Source organism: Eurosta solidaginis, chromosome 3 (assembly GCF_040869045.1).
Source record: "Eurosta solidaginis isolate ZX-2024a chromosome 3, ASM4086904v1, whole genome shotgun sequence".
In the NCBI taxonomy this organism is placed as follows: domain Eukaryota; kingdom Metazoa; phylum Arthropoda; class Insecta; order Diptera; family Tephritidae; genus Eurosta; species Eurosta solidaginis.
This window is the reverse complement of record NC_090321.1, coordinates 77,307,872-77,327,443: the sequence shown is the minus strand read 5'-3', so window position 1 is coordinate 77,327,443 and position 19,572 is coordinate 77,307,872. Positions and strand designations below refer to the sequence as shown.

General features: G+C 38.5%; 2 protein-coding genes across 4 annotated transcripts in view; one reads left to right on the top strand and one right to left on the bottom strand.

Moving 5' to 3' along the window:
- Window positions 1–19,572, top strand: part of LOC137244025 (zinc finger protein draculin-like) — a 189,921-nt gene that overhangs the window by 110,236 nt on the left and 60,113 nt on the right. For all 3 annotated transcript variants that reach the window (XM_067772453.1, XM_067772454.1, XM_067772452.1), the window contains one exon: window positions 13,800–13,946. In XM_067772453.1, coding sequence (XP_067628554.1) covers window positions 13,800–13,946 — 147 coding nt within the window. The remainder of the gene's footprint in view (window positions 1–13,799; window positions 13,947–19,572) is intronic.
- LOC137247269 (uncharacterized) lies at window positions 790–4,906 on the bottom strand. Its single transcript, XM_067778368.1, has 6 exons — window positions 4,826–4,906; window positions 4,481–4,624; window positions 3,922–4,126; window positions 3,525–3,865; window positions 3,105–3,471; window positions 790–1,182 (listed from the first exon to the last, which is right to left on the bottom strand). The coding sequence occupies exons 1-6, from the start codon at window positions 4,904–4,906 to the stop codon at window positions 1,166–1,168; spliced, it is 1,155 nt and encodes a 384-aa protein (XP_067634469.1). The 3' UTR covers window positions 790–1,165.

The window sequence follows — 19,572 nt, the reverse complement described above, 5'->3', positions numbered from 1 at the left end:
GCTTGGTAGTTCGAAAGGATTGGAACGATCACGCGAGTGTTTTTCATATTCGCGACATATCAATCACCAACATTTTCACCATTATAAATAGTTTAGTATAATATCCGTTTTGCTTTTGATAACAAAATCACTTTTGCAAATGCTCAAATTTACGCCACAAATTGATCAGCTGTTCATTTATCTGTCAAATCACCACTTTCTTAGGTTGGCAAAAGATATGATGATACTGTCTTCGACAGATAGTCGGACCAACCGCTAGTCGGAGAAGTAGAGATGACCGTTGTGTCGGTTGCAGCAGTTACAAAAGCAGTTTCTGATCATCATCCGTACAGTGTGATGAATGCTTCTCTGTCTTTTCCAACTGCTTGGCGGCAACAATTTTTGCTGCTTCAATGCTTAAGGCTCCATTACTGATACTTAGCATAGACTTGACTTGGCTTGCGAACTGTCACTTACAGTTCTGTTAAATGAACATTGCATGTTACTGATTACTCAAAACTTAGCAACACTTAACTTGACTTAGAAGTCTGTTGAATTTTTATTTTCTATGTAAGTTCTAAGTGACGTTTACATTTTGAGATGCCATTTGTTTGTTTCCATTTCATTTTGTCGTACAAATTGATATTTATTTAAAAGTAAATTTCAACGCTGATTATGATGCCAGGTTGTATGCGCCAAGTGGAGTATAATCGTGGCTAAGTTGCCAAGTTTACGCCAAGTCAAGTTAAGTTTATGCTAAGTATCAGTAATGGGAGCTTTATTCAATAACTCACCATCTAATGCCATCATCACAGCCTTCTCATCGATTTTGAATATGTGTACTGTTTCAGTATACGTTCGGTGTAATATTTTCGATTTGATGTAACTTTTTCATGGCGCGTATATCATAAATATGTCTACTATCCGTTAGGCAGATAATTAGGCTTGTTCGAATCATTCGTATACTATGTATATTTCAGCCGTAGACGCAATGGCAGATATTTTGATTCTTTTTGAAGTGTAACATTTGTAAACAGTTGGGTTTCTCTGCTGTCACCATCACCACTAGAGAGATATTGAAGAGACGCTCGACCAAGATAATACATATGTTGCGATGTACGCGCATAGATTTCTCCCACCTTGTCACAGTTATTGATGGAGAAAATTCGAAACCAATCTTCCACATCTAATACGGAAATTGAACTGTAGAGGAAGAAACCTTTTATAAAATTTAATAAAATCAAAAATGATTGTTGTGCTAAAAAGGGGTAAAGTATTCTATGTTAAAGTAAAGCAAAGTCTCAGCGGCTTTGTCCTGGTTAAAATTGAGGTTGAATTGGTATCATTATTCATTTTCTGAAGATGTACGAAGGTACCTCGTAAGATATAAAAAATCCTCAACGCTTTTTTGCAATGACTTAAAAATAACTCGTATTCCAGCCGGTGCCCTATGCCTTCTGTTTAACTTCTACATATCAATAGTTACCTTCACCACCAGAAGCAGTCACTATTGCTTCCTACGCATATGCTATTGTTTCCTACATTGAATAAAACAAACAGCTATCTCCCTGATCTCTCCGGGTTTGTCGCCTCGCGAAACCTGATATTGTCACCAACCAAATCATCGGCGACCTCATTTACAACATGGATGCGCCAAATGTCTTACACCCTAAAATATTGGGCGTGACGTTCGATCAGGATCTACATTTTGGAGAGCATGCACTAGCAATTGTATCGAAAAACCAGAGCTGTAATAAATATTTAATATAATTCGATAAATCGGCAGCACTTGGGGTAAAGATAAATATACGCTTGATGGTACGCGTCTCCGATATGGTCGCCAAGCCTAAAGGTTATCCACTGGAAGAAAATACAGGACTGCCAAAATGCTGCCCTCAAAACCGCTACGGCGAGAGTTTTCCCTATTAGGGAGAGAAATGAAACGCTAAAAAATAGTTTCTGCTGAATACCCAGTCAGAATCTACAAACTTTTCCTGAATCTCTGGATACTGTAACAGGTTAGACTCTTACCTATCCAGAATCAACCCCGACATAAAAAATGTATGCCCCGCTTGCAATGTGTCCCCACATGACACCAACCATCTCTTCAATTGTAATGTGGAACCAACGCCTCTAACACCCCTCTCATTATGGTCCACCCCTGTTGAAACAGCAAGTTTCCCCGGACTCCCGTTAGAGGACATTGATGACAATTTGTGATCGGTCACACCTATTGGATGGGGCGAAGCACTGCTACAACAACAACAAGAACACCATCTCGGGAACGATTAATATGATCACATTAAACCTTCCAAGCCATCCCGCCCCCACCCCCTAGTTCCACGAGGAACTTGGGGTCGCCAGAGCCTTGCCTGCTAAATATGTGTACGATGGATTCATATTTGTAACAGGGGTGGCTTTCCGTAATTCGATAGTCGACACTCGTTGATTCGATGCTTCAAGTCGATATCGAACGCTCGATGATGCCATTTCAGTTACCGTATCTTGATATGATTTCTTTCGTTTGCAGGTTTCAAAGTGTATTTAGAAAGCTTTTTAGAGCTACCAAAATATTTTCTTTTATAAAGAGCGTTTCAGCAGTTTCTTAAACTCTGAAGAAAAAGTCATTCCATAAATAATAACCAAAGCATAAAATTATAACTTTCAAAAAGGCAATTCGACACCTAATTTGATATCGAACAGTTTGTATCGAACGTTCGATACGACGCGTCGACACTTTGTGCTACGGAAAGCGAAAACGATTATTTTATACTCGTTCTTGATCGATATCGAATTACGGAAAGTCAATTGGTTTGCGGAAGCTCTGAAGCTATAAAGCTTTGTCGCTTATCAACCCCTTGAGTTCCTCGTTTACTTTGGTGTACAAACAAGTTTTGATTGTTTTGTGATAGGGCTGAGCTACATTACACTGAACGACACAGCATATACGATCAGAAGGCACACGAAGACGATGCTTCAAAACTAACAACCAAAAGCAAAAATTATCATTTCACCGACACAAATCTTTTAGTTTTTTCTTACTTCCGGAGTTGGACACAATCTTTTCATGATTTTACTTAACAATTTAAGATTAGACATTTTTTTCAATTTTTATTTTGACTTACCAGCAACAACAGAATCATGTTTAATTGTACGCCGCACAATCATTATAGCATCATGTAACGAAAATTGTTTTTGTATGACTTTGGGTCCATCAAAGGAAAGTACAGTGTCCACAACCATTTTAGAAAAGAAATATTTTTGTTCATGAATAAGTGTTGAGGACGTTGCTGTGGCAGCGCATTTATCCAATAAAGCACGTTGTTGTTCCTTTGATTGCGCTTCGACATGTACAGCCATCTCATTGATTTTGGTCATGTATAATTGTAATGCTTTACGTAAAGCTTTAATGATGATACGTGCATGCACGCCTTCCTCAACATATGGCTTAACTTGTTTTAAGAGTACTACTGAAGTGGTGCCATCGCCGACATGATAAGAGAAACATTTTTATTCTACACATTCTAATATAACAAAACACTTACCTCAGCATCTTGAGATTTTGCGATGTCGACTAGAGTTTTAGCTGCAGGAAGCACAATATTCAATAGTCTGATAATGGTTGCACCATTTGAAATTGTGGCCTTACCACTGAAATCAACAATAAGCTTGTCCATAGCGCGTGGACCCAATATAGTGTGGACAGCGTCCACAGTTGATTGACAGGCATTGATGTTGGATATGAGTTGAGGTTTACCTTGCAAGCTATCGATACCCATACATTTTTTACACAAAAACTCATATGTGCCCAATACAAGTTCAGGACGTTCATATTTATCGACACGCTGTCCGGTGTGATCCAAATGCTGGAAATATTCAGTTGGCACTGTTGAGAAAAAATATGGATCAATGAACATAAGTATAGTTAAAGATTTCTTTTACCTTTTGTTGTTACTTTACACATAAGATATTGGAAACGACAACCAGCATCTACAAATTGCATATTTGGTGACATATAAGGCTTGCTACGATTACATCTAGTTGGACCCAATTCACCAAAATTTACAATGGGTGAGATGGTACGTGTAAAGTGCAAAGCTGTTGTTTTTAATAAATCAGTTGTTGCAGGTATGCAATACAGAGGGGCCTGCAAACGAGAAAGGTCAATGTAATTGCCAAACAAAACATTAATTTCGAATATCAATACCTAACGTAACGTGGCGAGGAGTTACCCTGATCTTGTACCACATATTTTGTGATCACCAATGGTGGTAACAAACGCTGTTGATTAGTAACAAAAGCCCACCAGTGCTATTTTGATGTTCAATGATAACGCTAATCGGATTTGGCATCTGATGGGGATCTAAACGGCGTTGGGCTTGATCATACTGTTGCGGCTAATGATACATACCAGTACCAGGTGCAGGTGGTTGCTAAAGAAAATAATATAAAATAATCATCAGCAATATTTGAAATATATTAGTTGTATTAGCATACGTACGTTATAACCAGGACGTCCGGGTATTGGAGGTTGACCCGGCATGGGTGGTTGACTGGGCATTAGCGCCTGTTCAGTTTGTGTTGGTGGCATCATTTGACACAAGTAACCACCTGGTGCACGTGGTTGTTGTAGTGGATAGCCTGGCTGTTGAGGTTGTGGAGGATAGCCAGGTGGACCAGGTTGTGGGGGAGGGCCGGCTGTTGTGGCATTGACGGATAGTCAGGCTGGGGAGGTTGTTGCTACTGCTGCTGTGGCATTGCATAACCCGGTTCCTTTTTTTTTTTTATATACCTTGGCATAACTGGATGTGGTGTCATTGCGCCACCTGGTGTGCGGGTGGCATACCTGGAGACCATGTTGCTCATGGCCACCAAATGGCTGTTGCATAGGGTGTTGTGGTGGCATTTGACCGGGTTTCGGCGGCATTTGGCCAGGTTGTCGTGGTATTAGACCGATTGCGGTGGCATTTGCTATTCACCTGTTTGCTGGTATGGAGATGTAACACCGCCTGCAATTGATGGTGGTGTAGCTGAAACTGGTGGTTGACCAGTCTAGAAAAATAAAAAAATTTATTAAACACAAAATATGAGGCAAGCCAGGTATATTTGCCCTATTTATAGTCATCTGATAGGGACCACCAGGTACAGCTTTCCCTGGTGGTGTCGTTGCTGGTGTCGTTGCTGGAGGCGCTGGCGAATACATGGAAGTTGGCGCATTGGCTTGAGGCGGCGACTTAGCTGTTTCACCATATTGAAGAGCGATAAAGTTATTGTTATTATTCGGTTGTTGTTGTTGCCGTTGTTGCGCTTGCATGTCAGTTCATGGTCTATTGGATAACGGTAAAGCATTTTGCTGAGTAGCATTATATGGAGGAGCACCTGGTAGGTTAGCATTTGTATTGGGTTGCAGAGCAGTCAGAGGCGGTTGCTTCAATGGATTCACGGATAAGCCGCTCCTAGAATTTGTTAACAGTTGGATGAAGAAAAGAGGAAAAATAAATATATGATTAACATCGTTTGATTTATTGGGCAAACCCAAGTACAATATTGAATTACTTTAAAGTTCGGGCGGCGCGAGTTAGAGCAGATTCATTTAAAATTCATTTTATTGACTTACCGAAAGGGTGTTAATTATGGTTTATTTTATTCGAACATTCAAAAATTTTCCACCGCCGTTCTCTCGATACTCAATTAGAAATGGCGGACTCGCAGAAAATTTTTTTGCACGCAACAATGACGTACTTTGCTATCCCTATGAATATAATAGGCGCGAGAGAGCACGATACATTGTGGGAAAGCTAAAATAGTGAACGATGCAATCAGCTCTTGGGATAACAGCATCTGGTACTGAATTCGCCTTGGTGTAAACTATATTTCAAAAAACTAACGAAATACAAGAAAAGTACAATCCAGTTCATTAAAAACAAACGAGCCAGCTTGTATGTATTTCGATAGGTTTTTTAGACATTCGGCCGTTTTTTCTTTATTTTTTCTGACAAATAAAAATTTAGTTTTTAGTTAGAAAATTTTGTGTATAAAAACACAACTAAAATAAACTTTTTTGTGAAAAAAGTGAACAATCAGAAACTGATATACTTTTCCCGTGGTATTTGCACTGTTTTTATTTATCTTTGAAAACTGGGAAATTCCCGGGTACTCAACAGAAACTTTTTGTCCAGGATTTCATTTCTCTCCCTAATGGGGAGTACTCTCGCCTCATTGTGTAGGTGGTGTTCTGGGGATATAAGACAGCCCATAGTGGTTCTGAGGGCAGTATTTTGGCAGACCTGTATTTTCATCCAGTAAGTAGCCTTTAAGCTTAACGACCATATCGGGGAAGCATGCAATCAGCAGGCCAATTGCTTTGTAAGTAGTAATCGCTTCTTTGTCTTTACCCAAGTGCTGCCGAAAAGAGATTGGAGGATTTTGTTACGGCTCTGGATTTTAGGAACAATTGCGGTTGCATGCTCTCCGAAATGTAGATCCTGATCAAGCGTCACACCCAAGTAGTTTGGGTGTAAGACAGTCGGTAGCGTAATGTCATCGACGTATATGTTTAATATGGTCGACATTTGGCGCGTCCATGTTCTAAATATGGTCGCCGATGATTTGGTCGGTGAAAATGTAAGGTTTCGCGAGGCGAAGAAAGTGGAGAGATCAGGGAGATAGCTGATTATTTTATTACAAAGCTCATCGATGTGTGTGCCTGGGCATGTGTCCATTATTGTGCAGTCATCGGCGTAGGAAACGATAGTGACTCCTTCTCGTGGTGAAGGTAGTGGTACCCCTTGTTTAATTCTTCTTGGTTTGGAAGTTATGTTCCTGAATTGCACCGATGCTTGCCGACCAGACAGATAATTTGCGGTCCATCTTTTGAGATTTGGGGGACCCTTCCAGGTCTTGCAGTCACTTACCGTGGTTGACCGTGTCAAAAGCTTCTGACAGGTCAAACGCAACGAGTACTGTCCTAAGGTGAGGGTTTTGATTATATCCGTAATTTATTTGTGTGTTAATGGCGTTTCGGCGGTGGTAGTGCAGTGAAATAGGGAAGCAGAATGGCTTCAAGTGTCTTGGCTACTTATTGGGGGTCGCCGGGGTCCTGCTGTATTATAAGGTCACGTTCGCTAGAGTTGCGGCCTCCGCCGGAAAATGTGGCCGGATATCCGGGATTCTTCTGGCGGGAGCCGAAGCGGATTTAATGACCTTGCGGAAGCGTTTTTTGGTGGTGATGAAGTCGGCAGATCGCTCGAGCGAAAGGAGTATGGGTAGGTGGTCAAATGCCAATGTTACCATTGGTTGCCAGTTGATGCAGGTTACTAGACCTGCGCTCACGATAGATAAATCGGGCGAACTATGACAGCTTCCTACCATACGAGTGGTATGCAATGTGGAACCCACGCATCTAAAACCCCTCTCACTCTTGTCCACCCCTGTTGAAACTGCAAGTTTCCTTGGGCTCCCGTTAGAGAATATTGATGACAATTTGTGAGTGGTCGCGCCTATTGGATGGGGCGAAGCACTGCTACAACAACAACAACATCAGAATATTCAAGTTGGACTATTTATTCGTTCTGTTGGTTGCAACAATTTTCTGCACTATTATGTTAGTTATTCAAATAAAATAAAATAATAAACTAAAAGATTTTCGTAATATGGCCATTAGTTATGTTTGTGTGTGTGCTAATTTTGAGCGGTCAGCTCTTAGTTCCGCTACTTGTTAAGGTTTACAATGGGGAGAATCAAACTTCGAATTAATAAAATACTAAGACATTTGATGAAATCTTTGGAACCCAGCGGGTCAGGGGGTTAGAATATACCCGCGGTAGGTATGCCTGTCGTAAGAGGCGACTAAAATACCGGATTGGCCTGAAGGTTTAATGTGGCCATATAAATTGTTCCCGAGATGGTCGGGCCAGCACCTTAATGATGCTGTGTTACCGGAGCGTACCGGATCTGTAAACGGCAAAGGAACATCACATCGATCACTCCCTAAACCTTCGGGGAGCAACCGTATCGCTACAACAACAACAACAACATGAAATCTTTGGCGGTTTATGAATAGGTATAATGACAGCTGGTATGTTTAATTCCTTTGAGTTTTTCCGTCATAATAAAGCATAATAATTTAATAAAAAAAAACTAATATTCACTAAAATTTATAAATGTATAAAATAAAATAAAATAATATGTTTTTAACTAGCGAGACAGGCTCATTTTCTTCATACAATTCCTTTTCTTTTTTCTCTAACATCAATAACTAAAACTATGAAAGGACGGTAAGAAACGGAAGCAAGCGAAAGAAACGGAAAGGAATGAAAGGGAAATGAAAGGAAGGAAAATTAAGAAAAAAAAAGAGAATAGAGAGAAGACAAGGGAACAGAAAAAAAGGAAAGAAAAGGAAGAAAGGAGAAAAGGGAAACTATGCGATTTTACAAGGCGTGATTTTACAAGGAGAATTAAACAGGGGGTGCCACAGGGTGGTGTCCTATCCCCACTTTTGTTTAATTTCTACATATCTAAGCTACCTTCACCACCGGAAGGAGTCACAATCGTTTCCTACGCCGATGACTGCACAATAATGGCCACAGGCCCAGGCCCAAAGATCGATGCGCTATGCAATAAAATAAACGGCTACCTCCCTGATCTCTCCAGTTTTTTCGCCTCGCGAAACCTGGCATTATCACCGACTAAATCTTTCGCGACCTTATTTACAACATGGACGCCCCAAATGTCGACCATTTTGAACATCCACGTCGATGGCACTACGCTACCGACTGTCCTACACCCCAAAATCTTGGGTGTGACGTTTGATCAGGATCTACATTTTGGTGAGCACGCAGCCGCAATTGTTCCGAGAATTCAGAGCCGTAACAAAATCCTCAAATCCCTCGCTGGCAGTACTTGGGGAAAAGATAAAGAAACGCTACATACAAAGCAATTAGCCAGCCGATTACGTGCTACCCGTCACCCATATGGTCGCCAAGCCTAAAAATCACCCACTGGAAGAAACTACAGGCCTGCCAAAATACTGCTCTCAGAATCGCCACGGGCTGTCTTCTTATGTCCCCAGAACACCATCTGCATAATGAGGCGAGCATACTCCCCATCAGGGAGAGAAATGAGATGCTGACCAAACAGTTCCTGTTGAATACCCAGAAATCTGGGCATCCCAACAGACATCTGATTGGTGAACCAGCACCGCCTAGGGGCTTAAGGAGTCATCTCCGTAAGCATTTTGAGGAAATACGGCACCTGAGAACCCAGCCGTATGAAGTGAAAAAACACAAGCAGGTCCTTGGTGAACTCCATAAACAGGCGTCGGACCTTTATGCCGGGAATTGCCCGGTGAATCCTGTACTTAACGAAATTTATCCAAAACTTGCGGAAGAGGAACGCATACTCCCCAGGGAAACGCGTGTCACTCTTGCTCAACTTCGTTCTGGATACTGTAACAGGTTAAACTCTTACCTATCCAGAATCAACCCCGACATACAAAATGTATGCCCCGCTTGCAATGTGTCCCCACATGACACCAACCATCTCTTCAATTGTAATGTGGAACCAACGCCTCTAACACCCCTTTCCTTATGGTCCACCCCTGTTGAAACGGAAAGTTTCCTTGGACTCCCGTTAGAGGATATTGATGACAATTTGTGATCGGTCGCGGCTATTAGGTGGGGCGAGCATTGCTACAACAACAACAACAACAAGGCGTGATGTTCAAAACAATTTGGCGGCCACTGTGGTGTGATGGTAGCGTGCTCCGCCTACCACACCGAAGATCCTGGGTTCACGCCCCGGGCAACCCAACACTAAAATTTTAGAAATACTGTTTTTAATTAGAAAAAAAATGTCTAAGCATGGTCGCCCCTCGGCAATGTTTAGCAAGCACTCCGAGTGCATATCTGCCATGAAAAGCTCTCAGTGAAAACTCATCTGCCTTGCAGATGCCGTTCGGAGTCGGCATAAGACAAGTAGGTCCTGTCCCGCCAATTTGTAGGAAAAACTAAAAAGGAGGACGACGCAAATTGGAAGACAAACTCGGCCTAAAATGTCTTCGGAAGTTATCGCACCTTACATTTATTTATTTATTTAATTTCAATTTGAATAAAGAAAAGCTCTGTCTTATAAACTATATTAAACTGATTTTAAACCACACAACTTATTTGAATACACAACGATTTTTCATCACTCAGTGCGGTACTTCATATTTTTAGCAATTCACAATATAGCTGTCAAAACTGTTCTTTTGCTCTTGAAAAACTATGTTTTTGCTGGTTTGGATATAAGCCGAAGATGTTCTTTAAGGCTCTTTTGCAGAACGTCAAGTTTAATTTTTTAACTCAGACTTAAACTAACATGAGGGGTTAAACTCATACATTTTGGAAATTAGCTCTGAGCTAAAAAAATAACCTGTCATTCTGCAAGTGGGCCTAAAAATCTAATACTTTTTTATACATGTGTCGATAGGCATTCTCAAAGAGCACATATGTATGTTAAACACGTACTAAATCTATGAGACTGTTGTCACGTACACTAACAACGCTTCGTGTGTACGTTCTTGTTGTGTTGAGGAAACCAGCAGGTCTCATGCAAAAGAACTCAGATTTGATGTCACGAGCAAATTAGCGAAGAGTACATAGTTGTTTTGTTGGAAGTATAGCGGGAAAGTAAGCAAATATGTGTACATATGTAATTTTCTTTGCTGATATTCAAAGTGTTTACAAAAACAAACGAGAATATTCAAGTTACACTGAAATGTCAACCATATTGGACATCCACGTCGATGGAATTATGCTACCGACTGTCTTACACCCCATCAAGATCTAGATTTTAACGAGCATGCAACCGCAACTATACCTAAAATCCAGAGGCGTAATAAAAAATCTCTTGCCTACAGCAATTGGAGTAAAGACAGAGAGCTGTTCATTACCACTTACAAAGCAATTGGCCGGCCGCTTGCATGCTACGCGTCCCCGATATGGTCGCCAAACCTAAACGTTACCCACTGGAATAAAATACAGGCCTGTCAAAACACTGCTCTCAGAACCGCTACTGCCTGTCTTTTTATGTCTTCTTACACAGGCGAGAGAACTCCCCATTAGGAGGAGAAATGAAATGCTGAAAAAACATTTTCTGTTGAATACCCAGAAACTTGGGCATCCCAACAGACATCTGACTGAAGAGGCCAAGTTAAGACCTTCCAGGGACTTAAGTGATATCCCCAGTGATATCCATAAAAAGGATTTGCACCTCTATACCGAGAATTGCCCACTACTTAAGATAAATACCCTGAGCACTCTCCCTAGGGAGCCGCGCGTTACTCCAGCTCATCTTCAATCTGGGTACTGTAACAGGTTAAACTCTTACCTATCCAGAATCACCCCCGACATACATATCCAACCATCTCTTTAATTGCAATGTGGAACCAACGCCTCTAACACCCCTCTCACTCTTGTCCACCCCTGTTGAAACTGGACTCTCGTTAGAGCATATTGATGACAATTTGTGAGGTGTAACGCCCTTTGGGTGGGGCGAAGCACTGCTACAACAACAACAACAATTGAATATTCAAGTTCGAGTATTTATTCGTTCGACATACCAAATGTATGCCCTGCTTGCAATGTGTCCTCACATTACACCAACCATCTCTTCAATTGTAATGTGGAACCAACGCCTCTAACACCTCTCTGATGATGGTCCACCCCTGTTGAAACAGCAAGTTTCCTCGGACTCCCGTTAGAGGACATTGATGACAATTTGTGATCGGTCAGACCTATTGGATGGGGCGAAGCACTGCTACAACACCAACAAAAACCAAAATGTCAGCAGAGGTGTCAAAAGACATGTTTTTACTTCGGTATCAATAACCTGAAAGATTTCACTGATGCCAAAAAATATTTGAAAAAAAAGCGTTCAAAAGGGTTTTGGAGCGACCCGCGGTTATTGTTCAGATTATTGGTACCGAGGTCAAAACGTGCCTTTTGAACACCCTCTTGACATTTTTGGACGTGTATTAACAGTCTACGCCTCTTCTGGAGTATTGAAGTAGTTTTTAATATATTACATGATGGGAAAAGTTATTCAAAACACAACAGGAAGACGGCCAAGGCAGCCCAAGGCACGCTTCCCAAGGCCGTCGATTCTATGTACCGGAGCGACTCGGAATTTTTTCCGACCAAGGACTGCCATTTCAGTGTAACCCCACTTAATTTGTTGCGTCCCTCCCACAAATTGTCATCCTCCCAGCAGCTCCTTGCAGCGGGACTGCTCCATATTCTCTTGCTCCGGGAATGTATGGAACCCAATCCGGGTCCGTCTCCTGACCCCGGTCCTGAGAAATGGTTTTGCTGCATCTGCCAGAAAAGAATATTTTTAGGACGGTCATACTCTTGTCAGTGTGTCTCATGTAAGGGATGGTTGCATCGGACAGGTTGTTCTGGGCTAGATCCCAAAACCAGACGTCCACGTAACCTCTATAAATATTTTGTGGCTCCTTGCTGTTCACGCCCTAGGACGTCCCGTAATCTGCGCCTTAGCGCACAGTATCCAAAACTTGCGGAAGTGGAACGCATGCTCCCCAGGGAAACGCGAGTCACTCTGGCTCAACTTCGTTCTGGATACTGTAACAGGCTAAACTCTTACCTATCCAGAATCACCCCTGACATACAAAATGTATGTCCCGCTTGCAAAGTGTCCCCTGACATGACACCAACCATCTCTTTAATTGTAATGGGGAACCAACGCATCTAACACCCCTTTCATTATGGTCCACCCCTGTTGAAACAGCAAGTTTCCTTTGACTCCCGTTAGAGGATATTGATGACAATTTGTGATCGGTCGCAGCTATTAGGTGGGGCGTAGCATTGCTACAACAACAACAACAACGGACAAGGCAGGAGGTATACTAATTTGGTGGAGTATTAATTGAGGTTCTGGCTTTAGTCTTGATCCCTTAAACCTGAATTGCGAGAAGATCCGTTTTGGAATCCTCTCATTGAATTCGACGCTACGGCGAACTTTAGGCGGGTGCTCCGAAGCTGAATAGATTAGCCAAGCCTTCGCTGACAGTGAAGATACCAAGCGCTCTGCATGTGCATGTTCTTACGAGCATAACGTCTTCATTATATAGCGCACGTTGCTGCTTTAACGACAAAGACAATCCCCAAATGCTTTGGGGGAATGTTGGGTGTTGATAGTCCTTTGCCGGGTATAGATTCGGTTCGTTCGATTAAGCTAGAACCTCACGACCATCTCACACGGTAGAAAATCTTCTAATAGCCATTCACCTGGAAATGATCATCATGGGCGGCTGACTTATAGATTAATGGGATCATTGTACAAAGGTGTAATGTAACCATAATTCCCGTCCTGGGCTTTATTTGTTTGTATATTTTTTCAGAAAAAGCTATTTGTATAGTTTTACATAAATTTTTTCCTCTGAATAAAAAAGGAGTTTTGTAAAGCGACCACATTCTAATTTGTAAGGGCGTTCAAGATGGCGACGTTAGAGCGAGAAACTGCTTACATCCGTCACCTTTTATCATTCTATCATGACCTAACATGAGGGGTTAAACTCATACATTTTTTTACAAATTTTTGAAATTAGCTCTGAGCTAAAAAGAATAACTTGCCACTCTGCAAGTGGGCCTAAAAATACCAAAAAGTTTTAAGACCGTGTTTATATTTGAACATACCTACTCGACTTTTTAGTAGCCAAAAAATTGTTAGTTTAGTTACAAAATTCAAATCCTCGCTTCCTTTTAATAATAAAGTCGTTTTTTTTTGATTGTCTTGATTACCTGTTTTTTTTTTTTCAGATACATAAACGGACCGGAAAAGGACGAACAATACCAATACCCGTGCGATATTTGTGGCAAACATTTTAAAACAAAACGGGTCTTAAATATCCATAAACGAGATCATAGCGGCGTAAAGTCCCATAAATGTGATGTTTGTGAAATGCGGTGAGTAATCATAAACAAGTAAAGAAGTCTAAGTTCGGGTGAAACCGAACATTACATACCCAGTTGTACACTTGAAATGCTGTTGTTGTTTGTTTTGTGTGCTTAATAGTGTTACAAGCTTGCGCAATGATACATATACATATGTATAGTTCTATTCTGAACTAATTTTCGTTTTTTACAAAACTTTTTTTCGCTAAAATTTAAGTTATTCAGCCCAATGCTAAATAAAAATTCCGTGCGAGTTTTTTCACTTCACCCTTTCTTCCTATTCTGAACAATGTTCACCCTTTCTTCCTATTCTGAACAATGTTCGAAAAAGCGGAAACCGGTTATGGGAGAAAAGTAGATATTATGAATGTGAGTGAGAGGGAGATTTCTCTGCCATTTCTTAGGAATTTTTTCACTTGTTAAATTAACGGGAATGCATCAAAATAGTTAAAGTAAATTGGTTCTTTTAAGAAAGAACACTATTTGTACATATATCTGTGGTCACAAGCAATAATAGCCTAAGTCGTAAAATGTGCTTCCGAGAAAAATGACGTTTTATACACAGAAGAGCTTTTGAAAAAAATAAAAAAGGGTTTTAAAAAAATGAAATGCAAAATTAAATATATATTTACGTAGTATGCTTAGTCCAAAAATTATAAAGAAACTTTTCTTTGTGTAGGAGATAATTAATAAAATTAAATGAAAATGCTTATGACAAACGTATAATATGAGATAGGAATGACTATGTTGACTTAGGCTTTTATTGTAAAATAACGTTTTGCTTTTTTGCCGACACATATTGATTTAAGCAACTATGGCATATTTTAATTGAGCAAGACAAAGACTTAAATCACTTTAAGATAATAGCAGTTTATTTAAAACAAAGTAAGTTAACAAATTCGTTATTTTAAACTTAATCAGATTTAAAAAAAAATTGATCATATGCTATTTGAACGGCCAGCGATAAAAATGGGATTTACTTTAAAGGCGAATAAAAGTAAAACTTATTAAAGTATTTGTAAAAATGTGGAGAAAAAAGAAGGGCGGTAAAACCTGGACTTATCGTTAAAAAAACAACGGCAAGTTCAGGTTTTATAGCCCTTCTTTTTTTATCCCACACTTTTACAAATACTTGAATAAGTTTTACTTTTATTCGCGCTTAAAATAAATCCCATTTTTATTGCTAACCGTTCATTTATAATGAGAATTTTACGTAAATATTAATAGAATATATTTATCTAAGTGACTCAACTTCTGATTAGTCTTCGACTAAGTCGGGATCTATATCTGAAGAATTATCGGTTAACAAACTTTTATAAAAAGGATGAAAACATGGATTTACAAATGGCAGTAAATCGAGCAGATCTTTTTTCTCTTTTGAACTGATCTTAGCATCGTCTGTTAATAAAGGTAGGTCGGATTTAACTATTGAGTTTACTCCACGTTTCAATAAGTTTAATGTTTTAAAAGGAGCATCTTCATCTAAAGTAGTTTTATAAAGAATTTTTGCAAAATTGGCCTTTTTAAATCTAAGCCATCTAATATCTTTCTAAACGAATTTTTCCCCATCTTGATTTGTACTTCTCCACATTAACTTTGTTTTTAGCAAAAGACTAAAATCAAAGAAATCTTCTAAATTCATTTCAATTACGTTGAATGCATTCCTAGAACGTGCACTTCTCGCAAAATTGTACCAGTCATGTGGATGGTGTATTTGTGCCTCAGTTCTTTTCTTTTTTCTTTATATCACAGAGTGATCGACATCGCATTCCATATGAGTGTGCCCCGGTACTAAGAATTTATGATCAATAGTTTCTAAAGCCGAGTTAATTTCCATAGCCAGTATGAACATTGCGCAAACGAAAGAATTCTTATTTTGTCCCATACAAGAATCACTGTAAAATATTGCGTGATTAACTCCTGCAAGGTTATTTATATGATTAAACAAGCACGAAGCGATTTGGTTGCCGCCACGAGCAGATAGTGCCTCATGCCACATAAAACAATGTGGGATACCAGTTGTGCAGTCGTGCACAGTTAAATTGTACGTCCATAGCTGTCTTTTATAGAAACTTATTGAGTTTCTCAAGAGTAGGCAAACACTGCTGCAAATCAAAAGTATACACTTTCACTGTAGGATCATCGGATGCAAGGTTTTGTCATTCCTTTTCGATTCATATGCTAAGTCCGCTTTATTTTGATGAGCTAAGAGTTCATTTTCTAAATCACCTAGAAGTATACTATCACCTTCTTGTTTTGCAATACCAATTTTAGCTCTCAATTTCTCACATGAAGAACAAGTATCAATTTTTGGCTTCTTAAATTTTATATTCATGGCTGTAAAATATTTCTAAATTAAATAATTATAAAATGCGTTAAAGAAGCAACTTACTCTTGAAAATACTACTGTATGCCGAGATGATAATTGCGTCGTACTTATATTTATCGCAAAATAAATTATACGTTTGGCTCAGTGATACATCGGCGTGCAAATATTCTATACTTGTGTCTCTCCTGGTGTAGTGGCTTTCATATTTCGGAAAGCTGTTTATGTGGTCTTTTACAAGTTGATTTTTTTCATCTGTGAGTTTATTTTTTCCTCCACCCGACCCACGCTTATCAAAAAAGTCACTATCAGGATAAAATAATTTTTTCTTCAAAACAGTTTTGACAAAACTGGCACTTTCATCAAAGCATTGCAGAAAGCACTTTTGGCATACTTGGACTCTTTGGCCTTCATACTCCACATAATAAGCAGCTTGAAATTTTGCTCACGAGGTTTTTCAGGGTGCTTTTGCATATTTTGTGTTTTTTTGTTGTCAATTAAAGAACTAATGAACAAAATTTCTTGAAGATACTTCTTTGAAGCTCAAGCGGTACCTTCGTCTTACACTTCATGCGGCAATCAATCACAAGAGGTCTAATTTTCTTTCTGGTACAACATTACCCTTAACGTTTACATACGTTTTCCCTGGTTTCTTTTTGTATATTTCCGTGAGTAAGCTCTCTTAGACATAGTTGGTGCTTCGTTGAGCAATTCATCATTTTCTATATTAGTGCTATTTGTATCCTCATCAGAATTCGAAGCTTCGTAGTCGGGATCCTGGACAGAGTTGTCACTGTCGAAATGCGTATCTTCATTACGAGATGATTTTTCCTCCTCATTTTCACCTCGTTGGCGAGTATCGGAAACATTTATTGTTAAATCGCTGCTTTCCAAAAACGACGTGTGGCTGCTTTCATCAAAACCTAAATAAAATAAATAAATAAAGGCAATGCATTTTGTTTTCTATTTCTTACCTGTAACGTTTCTTTCATTAACGATTTCATCCATTTTATATATGTTCAGTAATTAATTTATTATATTATTTATGTAAATTAAGAAGATATTAAATTTAAATCGCACAATCACTTTTCTCCTTTCCAGGGCTCTTATAACCTCTTCATTAATAGCACGAAATTGCTTATGTAAAATAATTTTAAAACGGTACTTTAGTTATAATAACCTAGTTGCACTTAGTACTCAAACAAAGAGAATATTTCATTCACATTTTTCGCTTACGTTGACATAGCTCTCTTTAAAATGCACCAACATAAAATATACGAGACACGTCTTTTCAATTCAGCGATAATAATTCAAGTGTTTTATTTCATAAAAATATCGCAAACTAACTACAAAAGAGTCACAACTTGAAAAAATGTAAATGTTCAGGAGAGAAGAAAAACGGTTTATGTGAAAACGTCTGTAATATTATACTGAAATCCAGTTTTACAAAGATGGATACCTTCATTATAAAATGATTTGACGAAATTTTGTTGTAATTATTTGTTAACGGACAAAATATATATCAATTTTGAATTATGACTATTTCTAAGAAAACTTACTACTCGTACATTCACAACTATTTCATCAAAAAAGGCATATTTCATAATAATACAAGCAACTTTACTCACTATTTACGTATAAAAAGACACAATTTTAATTAATACACAACAAAGTTAAAAGTTTTTTGCAACAAGATAGTCAGAATTTAAAATAATACACTTTATGCGTAAAAAAACTGTTCACTTGTTCTTAAGCACATTGACACAACTAAAAATAGTACTCATTAGTTGATAGAGCGCAAGCGATGCAATCAACACCAAAACTGGCATAACGGCAATTTTCCAGTTGAAGAAGAAAATAATGACAACGAAATTTAAGGGGCAGTTAGAGATGTGTACTGTGAATTGGTTTATGGGAAAAAACCGGTTTTGAAAAATTTTAAGTTGTGACTCTTTTGTAGTTAGTGTGCGATATATATATATATACATATATATACAATTTTGACAGTTCAGCGTTGCCAGAATATATTACATCTTCCCCTTTTTATTTTTAAAATCTACAGATTGGTAAAAACGAACTGGAATTGGTCGTCTTACGCTTTTGCGCAAGTTGTTTGTCTTCCTCCACTTTTGCTGAACCTTTATCGTCATTATAATTTTTGTATACATCATTATTGGAATCGTTTTGTGCATTTATATTTTCTTCTAAAACTACAAACCGTTCTGAAACTTTCTTTTTTCGTAGATGATTAACATGTACATAACGAATTTGATTATTTACTATTATTAGATATCTTAAATCAGATATATTTTTTTTTAACTGCTTTAAGTAATATACATTTTCCCCTTCATGATAATTCAACCTCGGTTGTTTGTTTTTATCAATGGGCTTGGTAATAACATTTTTTCTTAAGTTAGATTGTTTACAATCTTTCTGTTTTGAATCAACAACTTTCTCACATTTTAACAAATCTAATACAATTCTAGGTTTGTATGCGAATAACATTGATGACGGTGACTAACCGGTAGCTGTTGTCGGCGTGTTACGATAGTAAAGTAAAAATTTCTTTACTTTATGTGCCATGGACAAAGAATTTGTTTTAGTCAAGCAATATTTTTTGAATACAGTTTTGACTGTCCTAACACAACGTTCTGCTAATCCGTTAGACTCGGGATGATATGGCGGGCTTTTATATACGTTAATACCATTTCTTTTACAAAAACTACTGAATTCAAAACTTTGAAAGGGTGGACCATTATCGCTAACAATATTTTTGGATAACCGAAATATTCGAAACATTGACCAATTGTTCTATTACGTGAGATGCAGTAGTTGAACTCATCATTTTAATTTCACAAAATTTAGTATATGTGTCTACAATTACCAAAATTTTTTTACCGGCAAAATCGAAAAAATCAATATGGATTCTCTCAAATGGAAATGTCGACTTTTTCCATTGTGTCTCAGTTTTGGGTTTGTTTGGTGTTCTTGTTTGTTGACATACTTCGCAATCGTTGACATAATTTTCTATGTCCTTATCGCAATTATTCCACCAAACGTATGATCTTGCTACCATTTTCATTCGAGTAATAGCCATGTGGCTTTCATGAAGTAATTTTAAAACACGATTTTGCAATTTCTTAGGGACAACTACTCTCGAAAAGTAAAATAGACAATTATCTTCAATTGACAACTTCTCTCTATTGACAAAGTATTTTTTAAATTTTTCCTCAACTTCAATTGGCCATTTCTCTTTAACGAATGAGTAAATATACGATAATATTGGATCAAGCTTTGTTTGTGTAGCAATTT

Coding starts and splice junctions, on each gene's coding strand:
- LOC137247269 (XM_067778368.1), bottom strand. CDS start 4,906: ATGCCGCCGAAACCCGGTCAAATGCCACCACAACACCCTATGCAACAG. Junction 4,127..4,480: donor CCGGACGTCCTGGTTATAAC/GTACGTATGCTA, acceptor TCTCGTTTGCAG/GCCCCTCTGTATTGCATACC. Junction 3,472..3,524: donor CAAAATCTCAAGATGCTGAG/GTAAGTGTTTTG, acceptor TTCTCTTATCAT/GTCGGCGATGGCACCACTTC.